Source organism: Sorex fumeus, unplaced genomic scaffold, assembly GCF_029834395.1.
Source record: "Sorex fumeus unplaced genomic scaffold, SorFum_2.1 ptg000129l, whole genome shotgun sequence".
Classification (NCBI taxonomy): Eukaryota; Metazoa; Chordata; class Mammalia; order Eulipotyphla; family Soricidae; genus Sorex; species Sorex fumeus.
In genome coordinates, this window is record NW_026606186.1 from 9,352,985 (window position 1) to 9,372,324 (window position 19,340).

The 19,340-nt window shown below is 49.0% G+C and overlaps 1 protein-coding gene across 1 annotated transcript in view; it reads left to right on the top strand.

The window, feature by feature from the left end:
* The window catches only part of STOM (stomatin), a 36,623-nt gene extending 17,654 nt beyond the window's left edge, over positions 1-18,969 (top strand). Inside the window, exons 2-7 of the mRNA XM_056138672.1 lie at positions 1,701-1,804; positions 3,260-3,332; positions 4,503-4,585; positions 9,107-9,310; positions 10,021-10,155; positions 17,892-18,969. Of these exons, the coding sequence (XP_055994647.1) occupies positions 1,701-1,804; positions 3,260-3,332; positions 4,503-4,585; positions 9,107-9,310; positions 10,021-10,155; positions 17,892-18,086 (794 nt within the window). The 3' untranslated portion in view covers positions 18,087-18,969. The remainder of the gene's footprint in view (positions 1-1,700; positions 1,805-3,259; positions 3,333-4,502; positions 4,586-9,106; positions 9,311-10,020; positions 10,156-17,891) is intronic.
* The last annotated feature ends 371 nt before the right edge of the window (positions 18,970-19,340 follow it).

The following is a 19,340-nucleotide window of genomic DNA, read 5'->3' on the forward strand; positions in this document are numbered from 1 at the left end:
TAGTTCTTGAGTGCAGAGCCAGGAGTAACCCCTGTGCAACACCGGGTGTGACCCCAAAAGCAATATATATATATATATTAGAAGGAGGGATCTGTTTGTATTACTAGAGAAGAGAAGCACATTCTCTCCAGGAGATGAAAGTCAGGTGATCAGGCTCCAAACCAAAAAAATCAACAAGTAGCCAAATGAGCAAATTCAGAAGCATGGAGGTAAATAGCCAGATATTCAGCCCTGACAACAGTTGCCTTTGAAGAATTTAGGGGCTCCGCAATTTGTACTGATCCAGTAGAACCATTTGACTTTTTTTTGGTTTTTGCTTGGGGGCCACACTCAGCGGTGGTCAGGGCTTACTTCTGGCTCTGCACCTAGGAATCACTCCTGGAGGGGCTCAGAGGACCTTGTGGGGGTACCTGGGATTGAACCCGTGTTGACCGAGTGCAAGGCAAGTGCCCTACCTGCTGTACTATCTCCCTGGCAACTGCCACCCCCCCCCCCATATATTAATGGAGAAATTTAAAAGCCTGTATACTGAGCCACGAAGGCAAAAAAGGTGGTGAAAGAATAGTGGGGTTGAAGGTTTTTTTGTTTGTTGGTTTTTAATAAAGATTGTGTATTCATCCAAAAAAAATAAAGATTGGAAGCAAATGTCTGGATTGAGTATTCCCCCCCCCCTTTAAATAGTTTTCTGAATTTTTGGTAGTGGGCCCTGTATTTGTTTTGAAATCAGGCAAACCCAATTTCATCTTACATGTAAGGAAATGGAAATCCAAGAGAAAAAATACTTACAGTATTGCTAATAATCCCAAGGGTCCTGGAAAAAACTGCTGAATAACTTGACATAGGTACCAAACTGTGATGTGTATACCCCATGAAATAATCTCTGGATGTTCTTAAAAAACAGACTCTTGACTAGAGAGATAGTGCAGGTGTTAAGGGGCCGGCTTTGCATGCGGGCATTTCTGGTTCAACCCCCAGAACCACAGAGGATACGCTGAGCACCTCCCCGAGTGAGCCCTGAGCATCTCCCCGAGTGAGCCCTGACCATAAAGCCATGAGTGAGCCCTGAGCACCACTGGGAGAAGCCCCCCTCAGCCCCCCTCTAGCCTCTCCTCCCTAGAGACTCTCAGACACAAAGCCTTTTCACCTTTACTTCCTGTACCCTCAGCCCAAATGCCCTTTTCTGTCCTTGCCCTTCCTTTTTATTGGGATTTTCCTTAACCATTGAGTCCTGCAGGTCTTCCGTGGCAGCCCACGGTACCCATACAGACGTGACCTCTTTGTTCTTTCCTCTCCATCCCAGCTGTGCAAGCTCACCTCTGCTCTGCTTCATGCTTCTGTGCATGCACTCTTTATAATCCTGTCTCTCTGTTTTGCCCATGAGACGTCGGCCTTCCAGAGAGCTGGGATGGGGTTGACCACTTTGACCCCTTCAGTGCCAAACATGGGCATAATCAAAATCAGCTGCTTCGTAAGCATTCTCTGGAAAAAGCCAAGAGGCATGTAAAAATATTTGTACAGGTGTGGTTGCGTTAAGCAGGGGAGGGACAGAGGCACTTTTGCGGCTGGCTTGGCTTGAGGTTCAATGGGAAGATTTGCAATCTGTCCCCCGTGCCACACCAACCTGGGGTGTTGGCGGTGAGGAAACGGAGCCGCGGATGGTGCCACTCACAGTGAGAGCTTCCTGACTTTTGTTTTCACAGACAGCCCTGCCACAGGCCTTGGGCCTTGTGGGTGGATCCTGGTGGTTGCCTCATTCCTGTTCACCCTGGTTACGTTCCCAATCTCAGTATGGATGTGCATCAAGGTAAGAAATCGCCCATCCCCCTGGGCAAAGGGGTCGCTTCCAGCACCGTGAAAGAACTTGGTATGTGGAATGGAATCCAGAGAGAGAGAGAGAAGAGAGAGGAGAGACAGGAGAGAGACAGAGAGAGAAGAGAGAGGGTGAGAGAGACATAGCAAGAGGAGAGAGACAGATAGGGGAGAGAAGAAAGGGGGGGGAGAGAGATAGGAGAGAGAGACAGGAATAGAGAGAGGAGAGAGACAGAGGGGAGAGAGAGACAGAGAGGAGAGAGGAGGGAGAGAGAGACAGAGGAGAGACAGAGAGGGGAGAGAGGGAAGAGAGAGACATATAGAGAAGAGATAGAGGGGAGAGAGAGGGAGAGAGAGAGGGGTGGCAGGAGCAGGGGGTAAACTAAGGATTGCCACATTTTCTGGGGCAGGGGATATGGGTTGGTCCTGTGAGACAAATTCCCCAGAGTCAGGAGGCAAGTTGGGGCACAGGCTCAGTTCCTCACCCTCTGACAGTCTCCTTGTTACCTGTTACCTCACCTGATGAGACTCCAAGGGAGAACATGTGTGTGAGACCTTGGGTTTGACCTCCACAATACCCACCTCACAGGGGCATTGTGAGGGTTAATGAACGTACTCCCTACAAGTGCCTGGCACGTGTTAAGGGCCATTCCTCTCAGGGCTGGTTACATTTTCCTCAAAGTTATAAGTACTTTTAAAAGTGGCTATCATCCGCACATTCCTGGAAGCCTTTAGCTTCCCAAGTAGTGCTTGGGCTGGAGTGATAGTACAGCTGGTAGGGCGTTTGCCTTGCACACGGCTGACCCAGGTTCGATTCCCAGCATCCCATATGGTCCCCTGAGCACCAACAGGAGTAATTCCTGAGTGCAGAGCCAGGAGTAATCCCTGAGCATCGCTGGGTATGACCCAAAAAGCAATAAATAAATAAAATAAATAAATAAGTGAAAAAAATAATGCTTGAGGGGCTGACTAATACAGGGGCTAAGGCACTTGCCTCGCTTCCTGTCAACCCAGTTGGAATCCTAACCCCATATATAGAATCCTAAGGGCCACTCCTGAGCACAGAGCCAGGAATAGTCCTTGAGCATGACTCGGCATGGCCCAACCTTCCCCATCCCCAGTCCCCCCCCCCCCCAGTGATGTTTGAGTAATTGGATGATAATATTAACAGCTGGAGAATGGAGTTATGGATTTGTTCCTGTGTACTTAGTCTATACCTTCTAATGTTTATATAATAAATATCTATTGCTTTTTTAATCAGTAAACTATATATATGGTAAATAGGCATGATATGGGTAATTAAAAATGGGCCTGTTTATAGATACCATCTGAGTTAATTAAAGAGTAAAAACCAAACTCCAGGCCTCTAACCTGTTTAGCACCGAAATCCACGTATATTTAGAGAACTATGTCTGCGCTCCTCATGTTTGAATGCGTTTCTCTCATCTAGATCATAAAAGAGTACGAACGAGCCATCATCTTCAGACTGGGACGCATTCTGCAAGGAGGCGCCAAAGGGCCCGGTCAGTGCTGGATTCTGGATTGTTTGGAGAGAGAATTTCTTCCTTAGATTCTGCAGGTTCCTACTCTGCTGATGGCGAACAGAGCTCCTGTAGTATTAGTCTTCAAATAATAGCCGTGGTGCTGGAATAATTTTTTTTTCCTGCACACTCTGCCCCTTCCCACCCCCCAATCCTTTCCCACTGGAGCCCATAAGATTGTTGTGAGCCAGCAATAGTTGCAGCTTTGGATGTGTGGGCAGAATGATGCCTGAGAAAAATCAAGTCCCTACATCATTGTTTGGGGGAGTCTTTCATTAAGCTACTACTTAATGAAAGTACTGTGTCCCAGATCCAAGGGGAGTTACAGCACTTGACTGTGACTCAGGGACCCTACTGGCCATGGTGGCACCCCAAGAGAGAAGCAGAGATGCTGTCTCAGGGCGAGCCAGTAACTGCAGAGCTATGGAAACCCAGGGAAGAGCGGGTCACCCACGTCATTTGATGAGATGCAGCCTTCTGGGGGAGATTCCTCATCCAATACGGGCTGGGCATGAGGTGCGAGTTCTGGCAGGAGCAGCTCCGCATCCTGGGTCAGAGCCACGCTGAGGAGGAGGAGGAGGAGCCTTGCAGCCCCGAGGAACGCTTGAGAGTACAGGGGCGGGAGAGGAGGATGCTGAATTGGGCATGCGGGGGTCTTGCATGGCCTGGCCAGGGGAAGTTTTGTTCTACGGGCAGCTTAGCAAGTGGATTCTGCGACCCTTGAGGAGGCAGAGAGATAGAGAGGGATGTCTTTTTATTTTTTACTTTTTGAGTCACATCCGGCTCATGCACTCAGGAATCACTCCTGATGGTGTTTGGGGGACCATATGGGATGCTGGGAATTGAACCCCAGTCGGCTGCGTGCAAGGCAAACACTCTATTAGCTGTGCTATCGCTCCAGCCCCGAGAGGGATGTCTGCACTGGTGTAACACGGGGAGGGCACGAGTCTGTAGAATAAGGACATGGAGCGCTCAGCCCGGGTGGAAAGACTTAGCCGTGGGTGGGCGGAAGTGGCAGCAGGACGCATCAGGAGTGCAGGCCCAGCACAGGGCGCATGCGCCGAGAGGAAGCAGGGGGTGGATCCCAGGGGCAGGGGTGCGGCGAGGTGGGGGTGCTGTGTCCCGCCCTCAGTGCCTGTGTCTCTGTTGCAGGCTTGTTTTTCATCCTGCCGTGCACCGACAGCTTCATCAAAGTGGACATGAGAACCATTTCATTTGATATTCCTCCGCAGGAGGTAAGAGTCCTGTGGCTGTGTGAGTGCCCATGTGTGCATGCGTGTGTGTAGGAGATTGCTGGGCAGGGGCAGCATTGTCCATTGAAGCATTCTCTTTGACCATTGACCTGGCTCAAGGCTTCATTGGTGGGCACTTTGCAAATCGCTTTGTCGGGGCTGAACAGAACGTGCTCAGGACTGTGTCAGATGAAGCCGTTATGCTGGTAACTGGTACACAACGTCCCATGGTGTCAGCCCAGAGCAAGGTGCCTTATCTTTGCTGCCATCATCATGGTTTACCTCGCCATTTCCACTTCAAGTGTTTCTCATGGAAAACCCCATTTAGCACCCTCGTCTTTGTTCTTTGGGACCTGATGTTATTTCAGAAAAGTCGGTTAGGAGCCGAGGATGAGAAACTGCTCCCTTGCCATTGTTGATCAAGCACCACCTGTGTCGGCCTGGAGTCCACATTCTCTGCACGAATCCCATCCTTGTTGAAGCTTGCTGCAGAATCCCTAACCAGTGGTGTGGAGCCCAGGAATGCCCCCAGATGGCAGGGGCAGAGCCAGGACCGAGCGGCCCCTGGGTGGAGGGCTGGTGGCCCAGCTTGCCATCACATTCTGTATGAGCCCTGTCCAGGCCCTTGGGGCCATGCAGGCTGCACTGGCACTCAGGTGTTAGGGGCTGGGAAGCCTGGCGGTGTGCAGAAGGAAGGGGCAACAGTGTGCCCGCAGGGTTTGCCAGCCACTGGCCAGGTTCTCCTGGTGGGGTGTGGGGTGTGGGGGTCAGAGGGGGCTGGCCCCGAAGCCTTCTTTAGTCACACCCTCAGAACCCATCCCAGGAGCCTGGCTGCTTCTGATCCAAGTCCTTCCTTAAGATTGGCCATTACGGGGCTGGAGTGATAGCACAGCAGGTAGGGCGTTTGCTTTGCACGCAGCCAACCCGGGTTCGATTCCCAGCACCCCATATGGTCCCTTGAGTACCGCCAGGGATAATTCCTGAGTTCAGAGCCAGGAGTGACCCCTGTGCATTGCCGGGTGTGACCCAAAAAAGAAAAAGAAAAAAAAAGGATTGGGAGTTGCCAGCCACACCTTCATGGTGACCCCCAGGGCGCCTTTTTCTCCCCCTCCTTCAGCACGGCTGAGGACCTCCCTGGCACCCCACCTCTCGGGGAAGCTGGACTCTCAGCAGGCGTCTCTGTGGGGGGTGGGCGGTGGCTGGGAGTGCTGCTGGCACTGCCACAGGGCAAGGCAGGCATCTGGCAGGGTCGCTGCCAGCCCCGCCCGGCTGTGGGAGATAAACACTCTGCCTCTGATCAATAGCCCGCAGATGGGCTGTGGGCAGCGCCACCCGGTTTGCCCATCCCCTTCAGGGCATGCGCCCTTTCCCACCAGATGCTGGGACCAGAGCCCGTGATTGGGCATCTAGGTGTGACCTCGCCCCCCACACCCCCATGTCTCTGCCCAGTATTTTCAGATTCCTCGCCAAGGGCGCCTTGTCCTGGCACGTCTCCAGGGCAGGGTCAGATCAGTGGCTCACTTCCCACGGACATGGCTCTGGGGCACTTTCAAATGGGCCCCATGCCCAAGGGTCTCAGTGGAACTTTCAGAGACGTTCAGGTTGAGGCCCCATGTCCCAGGGCTCTTTGTCACGGAGACCCCGCACCAATCCTCATCCATCTCGCCACCCACTGCCTGCTCTGTGTCAAACATCGAGCTGGTGCCAGTGATGCAAAGCCCGGCCGCCCTCAGAGAAATTTGTTCTTATAGAGGCTGGTGAAATAGCATGGGATTAGGGCCAGAGGAGACCAGCTCTGCCCTGCCACTGCCCCGCATTGCCAGGTGTGACCCGGGAGGCCCCCTTGGTACTGCCAGCTGTGGCTCTGAATATGCCCCTGGGTGGGGGGGCCCAGACATCACAAGGCCCGAGTGGTACCACCTTGAGCTATCCAGCCCCCTTGTCCAAGCGCCCTCCCCGCCCCCAGGCCCCTGGAGCCCCCTGAGCATGGCTTGCAAGGCAACCCTCCAGCCCAGAAGGAAAAATTCATAATCAACCTGAACAGGAATGAGGAAGTAAGTCGGGACTGGACGTCTGGGGCAGGCGCCAAGGGGGAGCCTGTTTTACTCTGTGGAGTGAGTCAGGGACACTTCCCAGAGACCAGGACACTTGAGCTGGGGCTTGAAGGACGAGGGAGACTGTGCCAGGTGGAAGTTGGGAGGGCGACAAGCCAACAGGCTGGGAGAGGACATTCAAGCAGAAGGCTCAGCTGCAGAAAGGCCTGGGGACACCAACAGGGGGTGCCTGTGGGGCCTGGTGGAGAAGGGGGTGTCCAGGATTGGGGGAGGGAGGGAGGTGAAGGAGCAGACACAAGACTCTTGAATCCTGGGGCTTTGCCCTGATGTACTCGTGCATGAGAAGTGCTCTCATGAGCTGTAAGTGTGTTTGTCTACTGGTCTCAGCCTCCAGGAACACGCACCATCCTCCCTCTTTGCCCTCGCCTTACTGTTCTGTGTAGAGCTCATCCATCAAATCCAGGCACCCCCTGGCCTTCGCACCTTCTCACACTCAGTTTTCATTGCCTCCCACTCCCTCCACCCCCCTCCCCATGCCCTGTTTCTTTAAGCCTTCCCTGCTTTCTCAAACATAGGAGCCAAATTTCACACACACACACACACACACACACACACACACACACACACACCCCACCCTTCCAGGACAGTGCTGGCCGCTTCCCTTCACATCTCGGTGTACATCTCGGTGTGTATTGAATGAGTGGCATGGGGTTAATGAGTAAATGTCTTTGTTGTTTTTGCAGTGTCTGGGATTGAACCCGGCTTCCTCCACATGCCAGGCATATACTTGACCACTGAGCCACCCCCCCAACCTCAAATAGATGTATTTATTTATTTATTTATTTATTTATTTTTCGGGTGATACCCGGCGATGCACAGAGGTTACTCCTGGCTCTGTACTCAGGAATTACTCCTGGTAGTGCTCGGGGGACCCTATGGGATACTGGGAATTGAACTCGGGTCGGCTGCATGCAAGGCAAATGCCCTACCTGCTGTACTATTGCTCCAGTCCCTATTTATTTATTTTTTAATTTTTAAATTTTTTTATTGAATCATCATGAATCACAGTTACAAAGTTATTTATGATTGAGTTTCAAGTGTACAATATTCCAACACCAATCCCAGTGTCCACTTTCCTCCACCACTGTCCCCAGTTTCTCTTCTGGTCCCCCCAACATGCTTCTATGGCAGACACTTTTTTCCTTTCAGTAGAGTCTTTTATTATAATCTTTTTATTTATTAATGCTTATGCTTAAGCATTACCTACAATATTTTCTAGCATAAATCCAATAATCCCTGTTTAGGATAAAACACACTTTTATATGCCTATTTAGATTTTCTCTTAAATTTTATTTAATTCTCCTCTCCTCACTCTTACTAACTGTAGTTGTAGAATTTAAAATAGATGTATCTAATTGAATGTTATCTTCCTTTTTTTTCTTTCGGATTTGGGACCACACCTGGTGGTGTGCAGGGTTTACTCCTCACTCTGCACTCAGGAATCACTTCCTGGTGTTTAGGGGACCATATGGGATGCTGGGTTTTAACCCAGGTCAGCAAGGCCAAGTGCCCTACCCTACTCACTGTATTATCTCTCCGGCCCCTTAATTGATATTTTAAAAGCAGTTCACTTTCAGGTGTTTTGCTGTCCTAGCTGCTTTGGGTTACTCCAGTAAAATGCCACACACTGTGGGGCCTATAAACACAGAGATCTGTATTTTCACTCGTGATAGGGGAAAGTTAGGGCTCAAGGCTCTGGTAGATGTGGCATCTGGTAGCGCCTGTTCCTGACTCACAGATTTTATAGTCAAAGTAGAAGGGCTAAAGAAGCACTTTGCATAAGAACTCGCTCTAGGGGCGAATCCCACACCCTCAAGGCATCACCACCTCCCAACACCCCACCTCCAAATACCAGCTCAGGGAAAAGTGGGTGTTATCCAGAGAACTTTAGGGGAACACAAACATTCTGTCGATTGCACTGACTGAAGAAAACCTGCCAGGGGCTGGAGAGAGAGTATAGCAGCTAAGGTGCTCGTCTTGCACTTGCCGGCCCAAGTTCGATCCCGGGCACCCCATATGGCCCCCTGAGTCCTGCCAGGGGTAATTCCTAAGTGGTCCCCCAAACATTTCTGGGTATAATCTTGAGCACTACCAGCTGCAGCCCTGGAGGCCCCCCAAGCTCTGCCAGATGTGGCCTGGGAGACCCCCAGAATTGCCAGGACAGCTTGGGGAGCCTTGAGTTCGAGGAGCATCGCATCCTCGGGCCCTTATATCAAACCAACATCCCAGTTGGCTGAGAATAACCAATGGGGCCCCCGGCCTCCTGAAAACTTTTGGGGGAGCCCACCCCTCCTCCCCCCAAAACAAAGAACAGCAGCCAGAGTGAGAAGAGGCTCTACGGGATGAGATCCCGTACTGTGATATGGGAGAAATAGTCAATTGATGCGAACTTGCCCCCTTTCCGTGGCAGATCCTCACCAAGGATTCCGTGACCATCAGCGTGGATGGTGTGGTCTACTACCGCGTGCAGAACGCCACCCTGGCCGTGGCCAATATCACCAACGCTGACTCTGCGACCCGACTGCTGGCACAAACCACCCTGAGAAACGTCCTGGGCACCAAAAATCTTTCTCAGATCCTCTCGGACAGGGAGGAGATTGCGCACAACATGCAGGTGAGGACAGTGGACCCCTCCTCTTCGCCCCCATCAGTCCTGTCTGTCTGTGCATGCGTGTGTGTGTGCGTGCATGCATGCGTGCGTGCGTGTTGCATGCATGTGTACATGCATGTGTGTATGCATGCATGCGTGTGTGCATGTATGTGCATGTGTGCATGTGTGTGCATGCATGTGTGTGTGCGTGTGTGTGTCTGTGTCTATGCATCTGTGCTGTGTGTCTGTGTCTGTGTGTCTTTGTCCTTCACCGTACAGAACATAAGGTAGGGAGAACTTGGAGGACCATGACCCCTGGCAACCATGAATTACTGTGATTCTATCACGTTGCTGTGAACAGAAGAACTTCAAGTGCAGAGAAGTGACACTCTGTCATTGGCTCTGGGTCCTGGTCCTCCTTTTCCCTCAGTTTTTCTGAAATACAGTCACGCCCACTGGGTTAGGTCGTAGCCACAGCTGCCTCGGATCTACCGAGGCAAATAGAGCCACGGAGCCTAAGAGGAAACTGTTCCCCTGACGCTTTCAGGAAACCTTGGCAACACCTGATTTAGCTTTTTAGTCACACTGGGGATCAGTAAGGAGCCCCAGCCCCTCCTGCTATACCCCTGCACAGGCTACCGAATCCTTCCACATCTCCCCTGGGCCTTTTCGGCTCCACCCACTGAGCCCCACAGCCCGGGATCCCTCTAGCCTGTCTGTGTCTCCCCCGCCAGAGCACCCTGGATGACGCCACTGACGACTGGGGCATCAAGGTGGAGCGTGTGGAGATCAAGGACGTGAAACTCCCAGTGCAGCTGCAGAGAGCCATGGCTGCCGAGGCCGAGGCGTCCCGGGAGGCCCGTGCCAAGGTCACTCTTCTTTCTTTCTTTCTTTGGGGGGGTGGTGTAGCTAATTTTCTCTCTTTTTTTTAAACTGAGTTATAGGCACATAAAATACTCCAGTGGGCAAAGCAAACTCATAGTAAGACTTAGTCAAAGTGAAAGGCGCTGCCCTTGGCTGCTCAGCACGTCCCCCATCTGGTCATCCGGGTTGACTGTATTTTCCTGCACTAGGGTTCTTTTCTTTTCTTTTCCTTTCTTTTCTTTTCTTTTCTTTTCTTTTCTTTTCTTTTCTTTTCTCTTCTTTTCTCTTCTTTCCGTTCCTTTCCTTTCCTTTCTTTTCTTTTGTGTGTCACACGTGGCTTTGCTCAGGGGTTACTCCTAGCAGTGCTTGGGGAACCCTATGGGATACTGGGAATCAGACCCGGGCGGGCCAAGTGCAAGGCAAATGCCCTCCCCGCTGTGCTATCACTCCAGCCCCAGAACACCCTGCTCTAAGAGTTTAAGCTGTCAGTTTGCTGTGCAAAAGTGGAATCTCACTCCGCTGTCCAACGCCCTGTGGACTATACAACATGCAGTGGGTAAAGTCATTGTGTATCTAATGTATAAATGTGTTCACTCCAGTTTCCTGGAATGGCAGGGACCAGGCTTTTATTGTCCCTGTTATTCATTGCAGACTTTTATTTTTCATTTGCAAAGAATAAAGCAGGGTCTGTGCTTCTCTTCCCCCACCCTCTTCTTAGAGGGGGGCTTTGACTTCAGAGCAATGAAGACTTCAACCTCAGGCTCATCCGTTTGCCTTCATCATTCCTTTTTTCCTCCCTGCTGCCTTAGCTTTCATTCTCTCCCTCTCTCCTTCTCTTTCCTCTCCTGCTCTCTCGTCTCATTCCTTCCAGTCCCCTTTCTCTTCCCCGTCTGCCTTTGCTCCTCAAGTGTCTTCTCCACTGCCCTTGCCCATGTCTACGTCTTGCCTGGGTACTGAATACCTATGGGTGGGGCTGAGGAATGTAGGAAGTGCTCATTCACCGAACCTTGAGTTGCATCTGCGGGGATGAGAGCGCCTTAGGATGCAGGGATACCACAACAGACACACGCGTAGAGAGCAGAGCGTCATCAGAGTTGGAAGCAGGAACCAGAAAGCTGTTGTGACTCCAGGGAGCTCGTCATTCCATTCCCTGAGCCCCAATTCACTGCAGATTGCACCTAGGGGACCTGGTCTGGCCCCCAAGGTGACATTTCCCCCAGGTGATCATGACATGTACAGACCAAGGCTGGTTCCAAATTCACAACAGAGTGAGGCCCAGAGAGCTAGCACTGGTGAAAGGGCAAAGTTAAATACCTTTCAGGGCCTTCTTCCCGTTGCTTCTCGAGGGGTGGAGGAAAAAGCACATTTTTTTGTAGGAGGCCTTGCCACAGACTTCTGAGATTGCCCAGAGCCCAAGTGGTAGAGTGATTTGCAGTTGGGAAAGAGTAGTAGCTGGTGATAGTTGACTAATAGAAAACTCCTCTTTGAGTTCTCTTGAAGCCATAGATTAGTCACTCTCATTTCTCAGTCAGCACCAAATAGAACAGTGGCTCCTTGGATGCACTTTTCCAGAATTGTCTACTGACCAGGATGATTAGACTTTCCCAGTATGATCATTTATGCTTGTGAGGATTCTCCAGAAGCCTCACACACTGGTGCTTAAAACCATCACAAGAGAAAATGAAATAGTGTTTGTGATAGCAACTTTAATTAATCAATTATTTTTTTTGTTTTGTTTTGTGGCCACACCTGGCAGTGCTCAGGGTTTACCCCTGGCTCTGTGCTCAGGGACCACTCCTGGAGGGGCTCAGGGAACCATTTGGGGTGCTAGGGATTGAACTCATGTCGGCCGCATGCCAAGATAAGTGCCCTACCTGCTGTGTTATCACACCAGCCCTATTTATTTTAGTTTTTAATTAAAAATATTAAATATTAAAATATTAAGTATTAAAAAAATCAGTTGAAATTCTGTTGTTTACAGTACTGTCAATAATGATTTCTGGTGTAGATACTTCCAACATCATACCCATCATCAGTGTACCCACCTCCCTCCCCAAAGGACCCCAACACTCCTTCCTCTCAACGTTGAGCCCACTCTATAGCAACATCGTTGCATGAATCAGTTTCCCTATTGGGTTGCCTTTGGCCCTTTGTTCCACCTTGTTGTGTATCTTCAAGTCCCACGTTTGAGAGAGATCATTCTGTACAGTAGAGGTTTTATACATACTCCACTCTAACATATAGAAAATTAGAAGTTGCTCTTCCCGAGTGAGCGTCATTAGCCCAAGGCCCCATTTCCAAGCCATATGGAGTAAGAGTGTTGATCCAGCATGCACTGTACCAACTGTCAGAGCCAGAAGCGTCCTTGGAGACTCGTCTGCAGGTGACAAATACCTGGCCCAGAGGCTGCCCTTCCATCCACTAGTCCCATGTCAGTAATTAACCCTGAACTGTTTCCACTTGAGCTTCGGCCTGACCTCTGGGCCCTGCCACAGCACCCCAGGTAACAAGCGCTCAGCTGCTCAGCCCAAATTACAAAAAAGAGAAAGTACTTCCCAGGCCGCTGTTGGGATGCAAAAATGGAAGCCCAGAAGGTTCTGTGATTTCCACAAGATCACTCACTGTATTGGCAGCCTTAGGGACCAGAATTTTTGTTTGCTCATCAATCTTTCCCAGAACTTTCCAAAATGGACTGGGCCTCTTTTTACCAGCATTCTCATCAGTTAGGAAAGATTTTCCCATCAAAATCCAGTGTCTATTCCTGTTCTAAAATCCTTTGTAAAGGATTGCAGGGATAGACACTGCATTGACACTGCATTCACTTGGAAAGAAGCCAGTTAACACTCAAAATCATGTGCCTGACTTATATGGAGCTGTGGGGTTGTTCTGAAAGCAGTGGACCCAGGAAGTGACGGTTACTTTTTCTTTTTAGGGGAGGGAGGGAGGGAAGTGATCTCCAGGGCAGTACTCAAGGGCCCCTAGTGCCATTCGTGGTGGTGCTCAGCTCAGCTGTGTGATGAGGCCAGCAGGGCTACTCATAGTGGTGCCCAGCATAGCACGTCACTCTGGGGATTGAACTCCAGACGTCTGTGTGCCAGGTGTGCACGCCAGCCCACTGAGAGATGCCCCCGCCCCCTGGGCAGTGACTGTTTTTATGGGCTGGGTTCCCGTGTAGAATCGCAACAAGGCCAGCCGGTCTGTAAAACGTAGTCACCTGGCAACAACTGTAAGCTGTGTATCCCAACCATGTACTCAGGTTTTCTTGGAAAATAGGGAGGTCTTACAGCTTCTTCAACAAATCCATGGCAGAGAGAGAGCTTAGAGGTGAAGATGCTTCCAAGAACTGTTCCTTGAGTTAATTAACCACTAGGGAAAGGCAGAGTTGGATCAGAAGCAGAGGCCGTGATACACATCCTCCAGGATGACTCTTGGAAAGTGGGTCTGGGCCGCCTCTATGTTGCCCATTCACTTTCAAAAACTAGCGAATGCTGTTGTCATAAAAAGGCATAAATTAGAAAGAAAATTAGAAATAAATTAGAAAAAATAAGTTATAAAAATAAATTAGAAAAAACCTACAAGAAAGTTTTGTAGGATTTTCCTGCCTTTGACTCTGCTATGTCTTAGACATAGGAACTGCACAAGTCACAGTTTAGAAAATGAATAAAAAATGGGACCAGAAAGCCAGATGGTCAGGAGCTAAGGTGACTCTAGCTTGACTCCTGGTCCCATGAGCACCACCACGGTCAGCCAAGTAATCCCATGGAACCTGAGGTGCACCATATCCTCTGCCCCTTGCATTGAGTCACTGGTCTGGTTGACCCAGGAACACCAGGAGAGACCCTCGGGCTTTTGAGCACCATTTGGGAGCCCCCCTCCCACCCCGCAAGAAAAATGAAGAGAACTGGGGACACAGCTCAGTAGTAAAGCATCCCAGAATGGAATGGCTCCAAGTGCTCATCACTATAACAATGGTTGTTTGGGTTACTACACAAAGGGTTACTACACAATGAAAAGGATGTATGTACACATGCCCACAGACATAATTCGAGAGAAGAAAAGCGCTAGACTACAAGTGGACAGTCTCCTGAAGGATTACAGCACGCAGCTGAACATCTTTTTATTTTTTTGTTTGTTTTGGGGCCACACCTGGTGGTACTCAGAACTTGTTCCTGGCTCTCCACTCAGGGATCACTCCTGGCAGGCTTAAGGGGCCATATGTGGTTCCAGGGATGGAGCCCAGGTCAGCCATGTGTAGAGCAAGCATCCTGACCACTGTATTGTCACTTCAGCTCCTGAACCTCATTTTAACAATCTTAGAGCATCTCTGAATGGCTTGAAAGGAAATTCTACTTGTACTCAAATTCACCTTTGTTTGCTTTCCCATAAATCTTAGGGAAATGCATGGCATTTTTGCAGGCTCCTATATTTAGGGTTGATCATCTATTGATTGAGAGAACAAAATGCATAAAACCACATCTTTTTCTGCTGTCTCCTCAGACCAACCCAGTGGAGTCATAGAAGGAGACATTCGTACAAGTCCCACCTGCCTGAAAACGCCTACTTGTAGCATGACAAACTGTAGACAGGAAGCTTTGATTGACTCGGGATAACTGCATTTGGCAACAGTCCCATATGCCTGAGCAAACCTTAATTCACTTTCTAAGATGCTTCCTGGAGTGGATGTTTGGCTAATTATTAGACAAAGCGAGAAATCTTGTGTTCACCCCTCAGGCAGCTTCACTCACTCTGGGAGGCTTCTGGGCTTTTGAGCACCTTTTTAACACAATATGTGCCCTCCCAGTTGGGGTTTGCTTCCCATGGAAGAGATTGTATTTTGCTTGTCAGGAAGAGAAGAGATATTTTGCAGTTGGTCCATTGCTAGATTTTAAAAAAAAAGTCCTTGGGCATCCAAGATGGCATGGCAGAGACCCAGATCTGCTGCTCTCAGGTGGGGTGTCCATCGGGGCTGCTTGTCTGCACTTGTCTTGGAATACAGCCACATGATCAAGTGAGTTCACAAAGTATTATGTGGGCTGTGCGATGCATGTGTGTTCGGTGGCTGAGAGCTACCTCCTGTCCTCCCCAGGCCTCCCCAGCAGAGAGATAGAGAGACAGGGACCACAGCCTAATGGTGAAAATGGCCCATTTAATGAAGAGCTGCTAGCATACTTATACAACATCTGAGGAGGGTTGAAGTATAGTACCTAGATTGATCATTTACATAGATAAAACATCTGGCAAAGGAAATTCTCTCGGGAAGATTAATGCAAGGGATGTCCCAGGGACATCTACATTGCTTTTATCTTCCTCTCTAGTTGTATATGTTATCAATACTTGCAGTTGTTTGGATGAACACAGTAAGAGACAAAGATCCCAACACTTAGTTCTCTGGGCTCTGAGAGCAAGCAAGGCTTTTACTGTAAATCTAAGTCTCCTCAGGCCAGTTCAGCTTGTCCTTCCCCATGGGGGTCCTGTCTCTTAAGTCATAACAGCTTACATCAAGACCATGCATTTATGCTTTCTAGACTGTTCCATATCAATATCCGGTTAGCTTTGCTACTTGACCCACGTCCATATCAGTCCCACGGCGGGACCTCCATTTTGGGGTGTTAGGGAATACAGCAACTGAAGCCTGAGTCAAGTAATTATGACCAATACCGGGAGTAGATATATTTATATATACCAGATATATACCAGGAGTAGATATATTTCCTAGTCAATCAACTCCCAAATATTATTAGGAGCATAGCATTATTGGTGTTCCTGTGTTTAACCAAAGGACATTGCTCTATAGTAAAATATAAAAAGGCTATAGGGGAAATAGAAAAGCAGGTACAAATACACAGCACTTCAAATACAAAGCACTACAAATAGAAAGTTCAGAATTATCAGAAAGCTTTGGCTTATTAAGTAATCAAGACTGACTTGGGGAACTGTGACAATGAGAGGTAAAACACAAAGGAACAGTTAACAATAAACTCAGGGGATTAGGGATGCTAGCAAGAGCTCAGTAAGCTTCTCTGGAAGGATGAAAAGGGGCAATTCCCTGATGAAGCCTAGAACACTTAGAGTTAATATCCAACAATCGAGTACATGAGCCAGAGTAAGCACAGCAGCCAGGACACTTGCTTTACATGTGTCTGGCTGTGCGGCTTCTCACAGGCACGGAGGACGTGAAGTTTGGCCTTTATAGGTTAAGGTTTTTATCCTCTGGATAGAGGAGAGATGGCTCTCTGGGTAGTGTGTCCCAACTGCTGTCTGACACCACAGACTCACATAGATCTGTCTGAAAGCAAAGCCGGGCCTCTCACGGCTTCTTAGCTGTGCAGAATCCACCCGAGTTTCTCCGGAGAATGCTGATGAGACTATCTGCTAAGTCATTCAGTGACTCCAGTTGTCTGTAGAAAGACCAAATCCCCCACCTGGTCTTGACTGCCTACCAGACCATATCCTGGTAATGTAGCTCAGAGGTAGACCTCTTGCCTTGCATGTGTGAGTTCCTGGATTCAATCCTGGTACTACAAAAATTAACAAATCTGGGAAAAGTCAGTCCCGTGTACTCCCTACTCTTCCTCCTGTCATGCATTTGCTTTTTTATTTTATTTTTATTGAATCACCATGAGATACAGTTACAAAACTTTCATGTTTGAATTTCAGTCATACAATGATCGAACACCCATCCCTCCAGCAGTGCACATTCTCCACCACCAATGTTCCCAGTATTAACCCCCCTCCCCCAGCCCTTCCTCTGCCTTTATGGGAGACAATTTCCCCTATACTCTCTCTATACTTTTGGGCATAATGGTTTGCAATATACACTTGATTTTTTAGACCTGAATATCTTTTTGTATGAAATATTCTTCAGCATCTTCGTTTTTAAAAAAAAGCTTTCTCCATTAATATTCAACTTCTATAGTGTTCCCTCACATTCTACAAAAATCTGCTTTCCAGGAACAGGGAGGCAGTACAGAGGTTAAGGTACATTCTTTGCATTGCACCTGACCTGAGTTTGATTCCCATGAACCCTCCAAGTGGTACTGGGTGCATCTCGTGTTTTTTGCTTTTTGGATCACACCCAGCGATGCTCAGGGGTTACTCCTGGCTCTGCACTCAGGAATTACTCCTGGTAGTGCTTGGGGGACCATTTGGGATGCTGGGAATCGAACCCGGGTCAGCCAAGTGCAAGGCAAATGCCCTACCCGCTGTACTATTGCTCTGGCCCCTGGCCCCTCATATATTTTTAATAGTCTATCAGCTTTCAAGTTAACATGGCCCTCTCTCCTTTCTTTGAAATCAAAGAATGAGAAATCCCTGGGCCCTGCAGAGGATCCATCTCTTAATAATTTACTTTCCCAGCCCCTGCACAGTATTTTGACTTGCCCTTTTGTTTGCTTTCCTGAAACAAGAGAAGAAAGATAGTAAATGCTAGGAAGAGGATGCCTCAACTCTGGCTTATGCCCAGGTGACTTCGGGCTGCCATCAGGGCTTTAATGCACATAGGGGCACTTTCTGCTTGTCTACTTTGAGAAGGTAGATTTCCATGGGGTGACGCTAAGCAATGCTTTTACTGCAAAGGAGCAGTAGACATTAGAGGAATAAAGAACGCATGGAAAGCGGGTGTCTGGGAATTGGTTCTCGTTAGGAATTCTGGCACCTTCAGGTCTGTGGAGCCCCATCGGGCATTTTCCAGTCAACGCCCAAATGCTGCAGCACTTTGAGCTCTCATCTCTACCCTCCACAGGTCATTGCTGCCGAGGGAGAGATGAACGCGTCCAGGGCTCTGAAAGAAGCATCCATGGTCATCACTGAGTCCCCCGCCGCCCTACAACTGCGGTACCTGCAGACGCTCACCACCATTGCAGCTGAGAAGAACTCCACCATCGTCTTCCCTCTGCCCATCGACATGCTGCAGGGCATTGTGGGAGCGAAAAAATGAGCCCTGGGGGCCACAGCCACCACGAGCTCTTCCCTCCCGGAATGAGATGCAGGATGACAGTCAGCCTTCCACCTAGGGGGAGCGTAGAGCAGGAACCTTGACTCTTCTCTCTCCCTTCCCGCTTCCGGATATCAAGTGTGATTTCTTAGGCTGGGTAGTGATCCTAACTAACCACAGGTCAAAGATGTTTAGCGTTCTTTTGAGTACCGAGAGAGAAATCGGTGATTGATAGAAGATAATTGCTTACTCTTGAAAATATTTTAAAATGTTTCTAGATAATTTCTCAGTAGGTGAAATTCCCTCTTCCTTTGACTTCCATGCAGTCTGTGCCCTCTTGTCAGCAAAAGGCCAGAGGCAAGGGGAGAGGCGTCCTCTCTGCCTGGCCTGTCCCCCCCTGGTTAGGAAAGGCCATCGCAGGCCCTTACGCTCCCCCCAGCCTTTCTGACCCACAGGTGCCTTACTTCCAGGAACTCTTAATTCAGGATAACTTCCTAACAGCCGCTTACTTCCAAACTCCAGATCATGTTTTTCTGAATAATCTTCCCATGAGGAGGCGTTCTCTAGCCCTATCTGTCAGCTCCTGAGGAGATGGCTCAGATCCATGAAAATATGTCCTCTCCCCACGGGAAGGCTTTTAAACCCACTGTTACAAAGTCTTTCATACTTCATCAAGTCTGTTCATAGCGCGGGGTTTTAAAAAAACTTCTTCCAACCTCTTTGTAAGGAAATGATTTCCCTGTGGCCCTTTCAAACCAACTAAATGCTCATTACGGAAGCGCTTTTTTTTTTTTAGAGTTTCCCTTCTGCCTGGTTTCATCGAACAAAGTAGTCTTTTATTGTTGAAAATAAAGTTTTCTCTCGGTTCCATTAACAATGGCATTTGTACCCATTTGAACAGCTTAAAGACCAGATTTTGTAAAATGTCTTTTAAAAGCCTACTTTACTGCTTGCGTATTATTACTGTTGTTGACTGTGAAATACATTGGTTACCACCCTGTTCCTTAAGTCATCTAAAGCCATCACCGAATCGGGGCTGGGGTAGAGAAGTACTTGCCCCGCATGTATGGGATGGCCCCCCTGCCCCCACTCCCTAGCACCATGAAATAAAGTCACAAACTACTAGGCACATATTATTCACCGTGCTTAGGAAGACCCTGTCAGATATCTATATAGCTGAGGCTATTTGCCTCATCATTTTTCTTTTCCTGTTTTTCTCAGATGATGGGTGAGTCCCTCTGTGGCCACAGGTGCTTT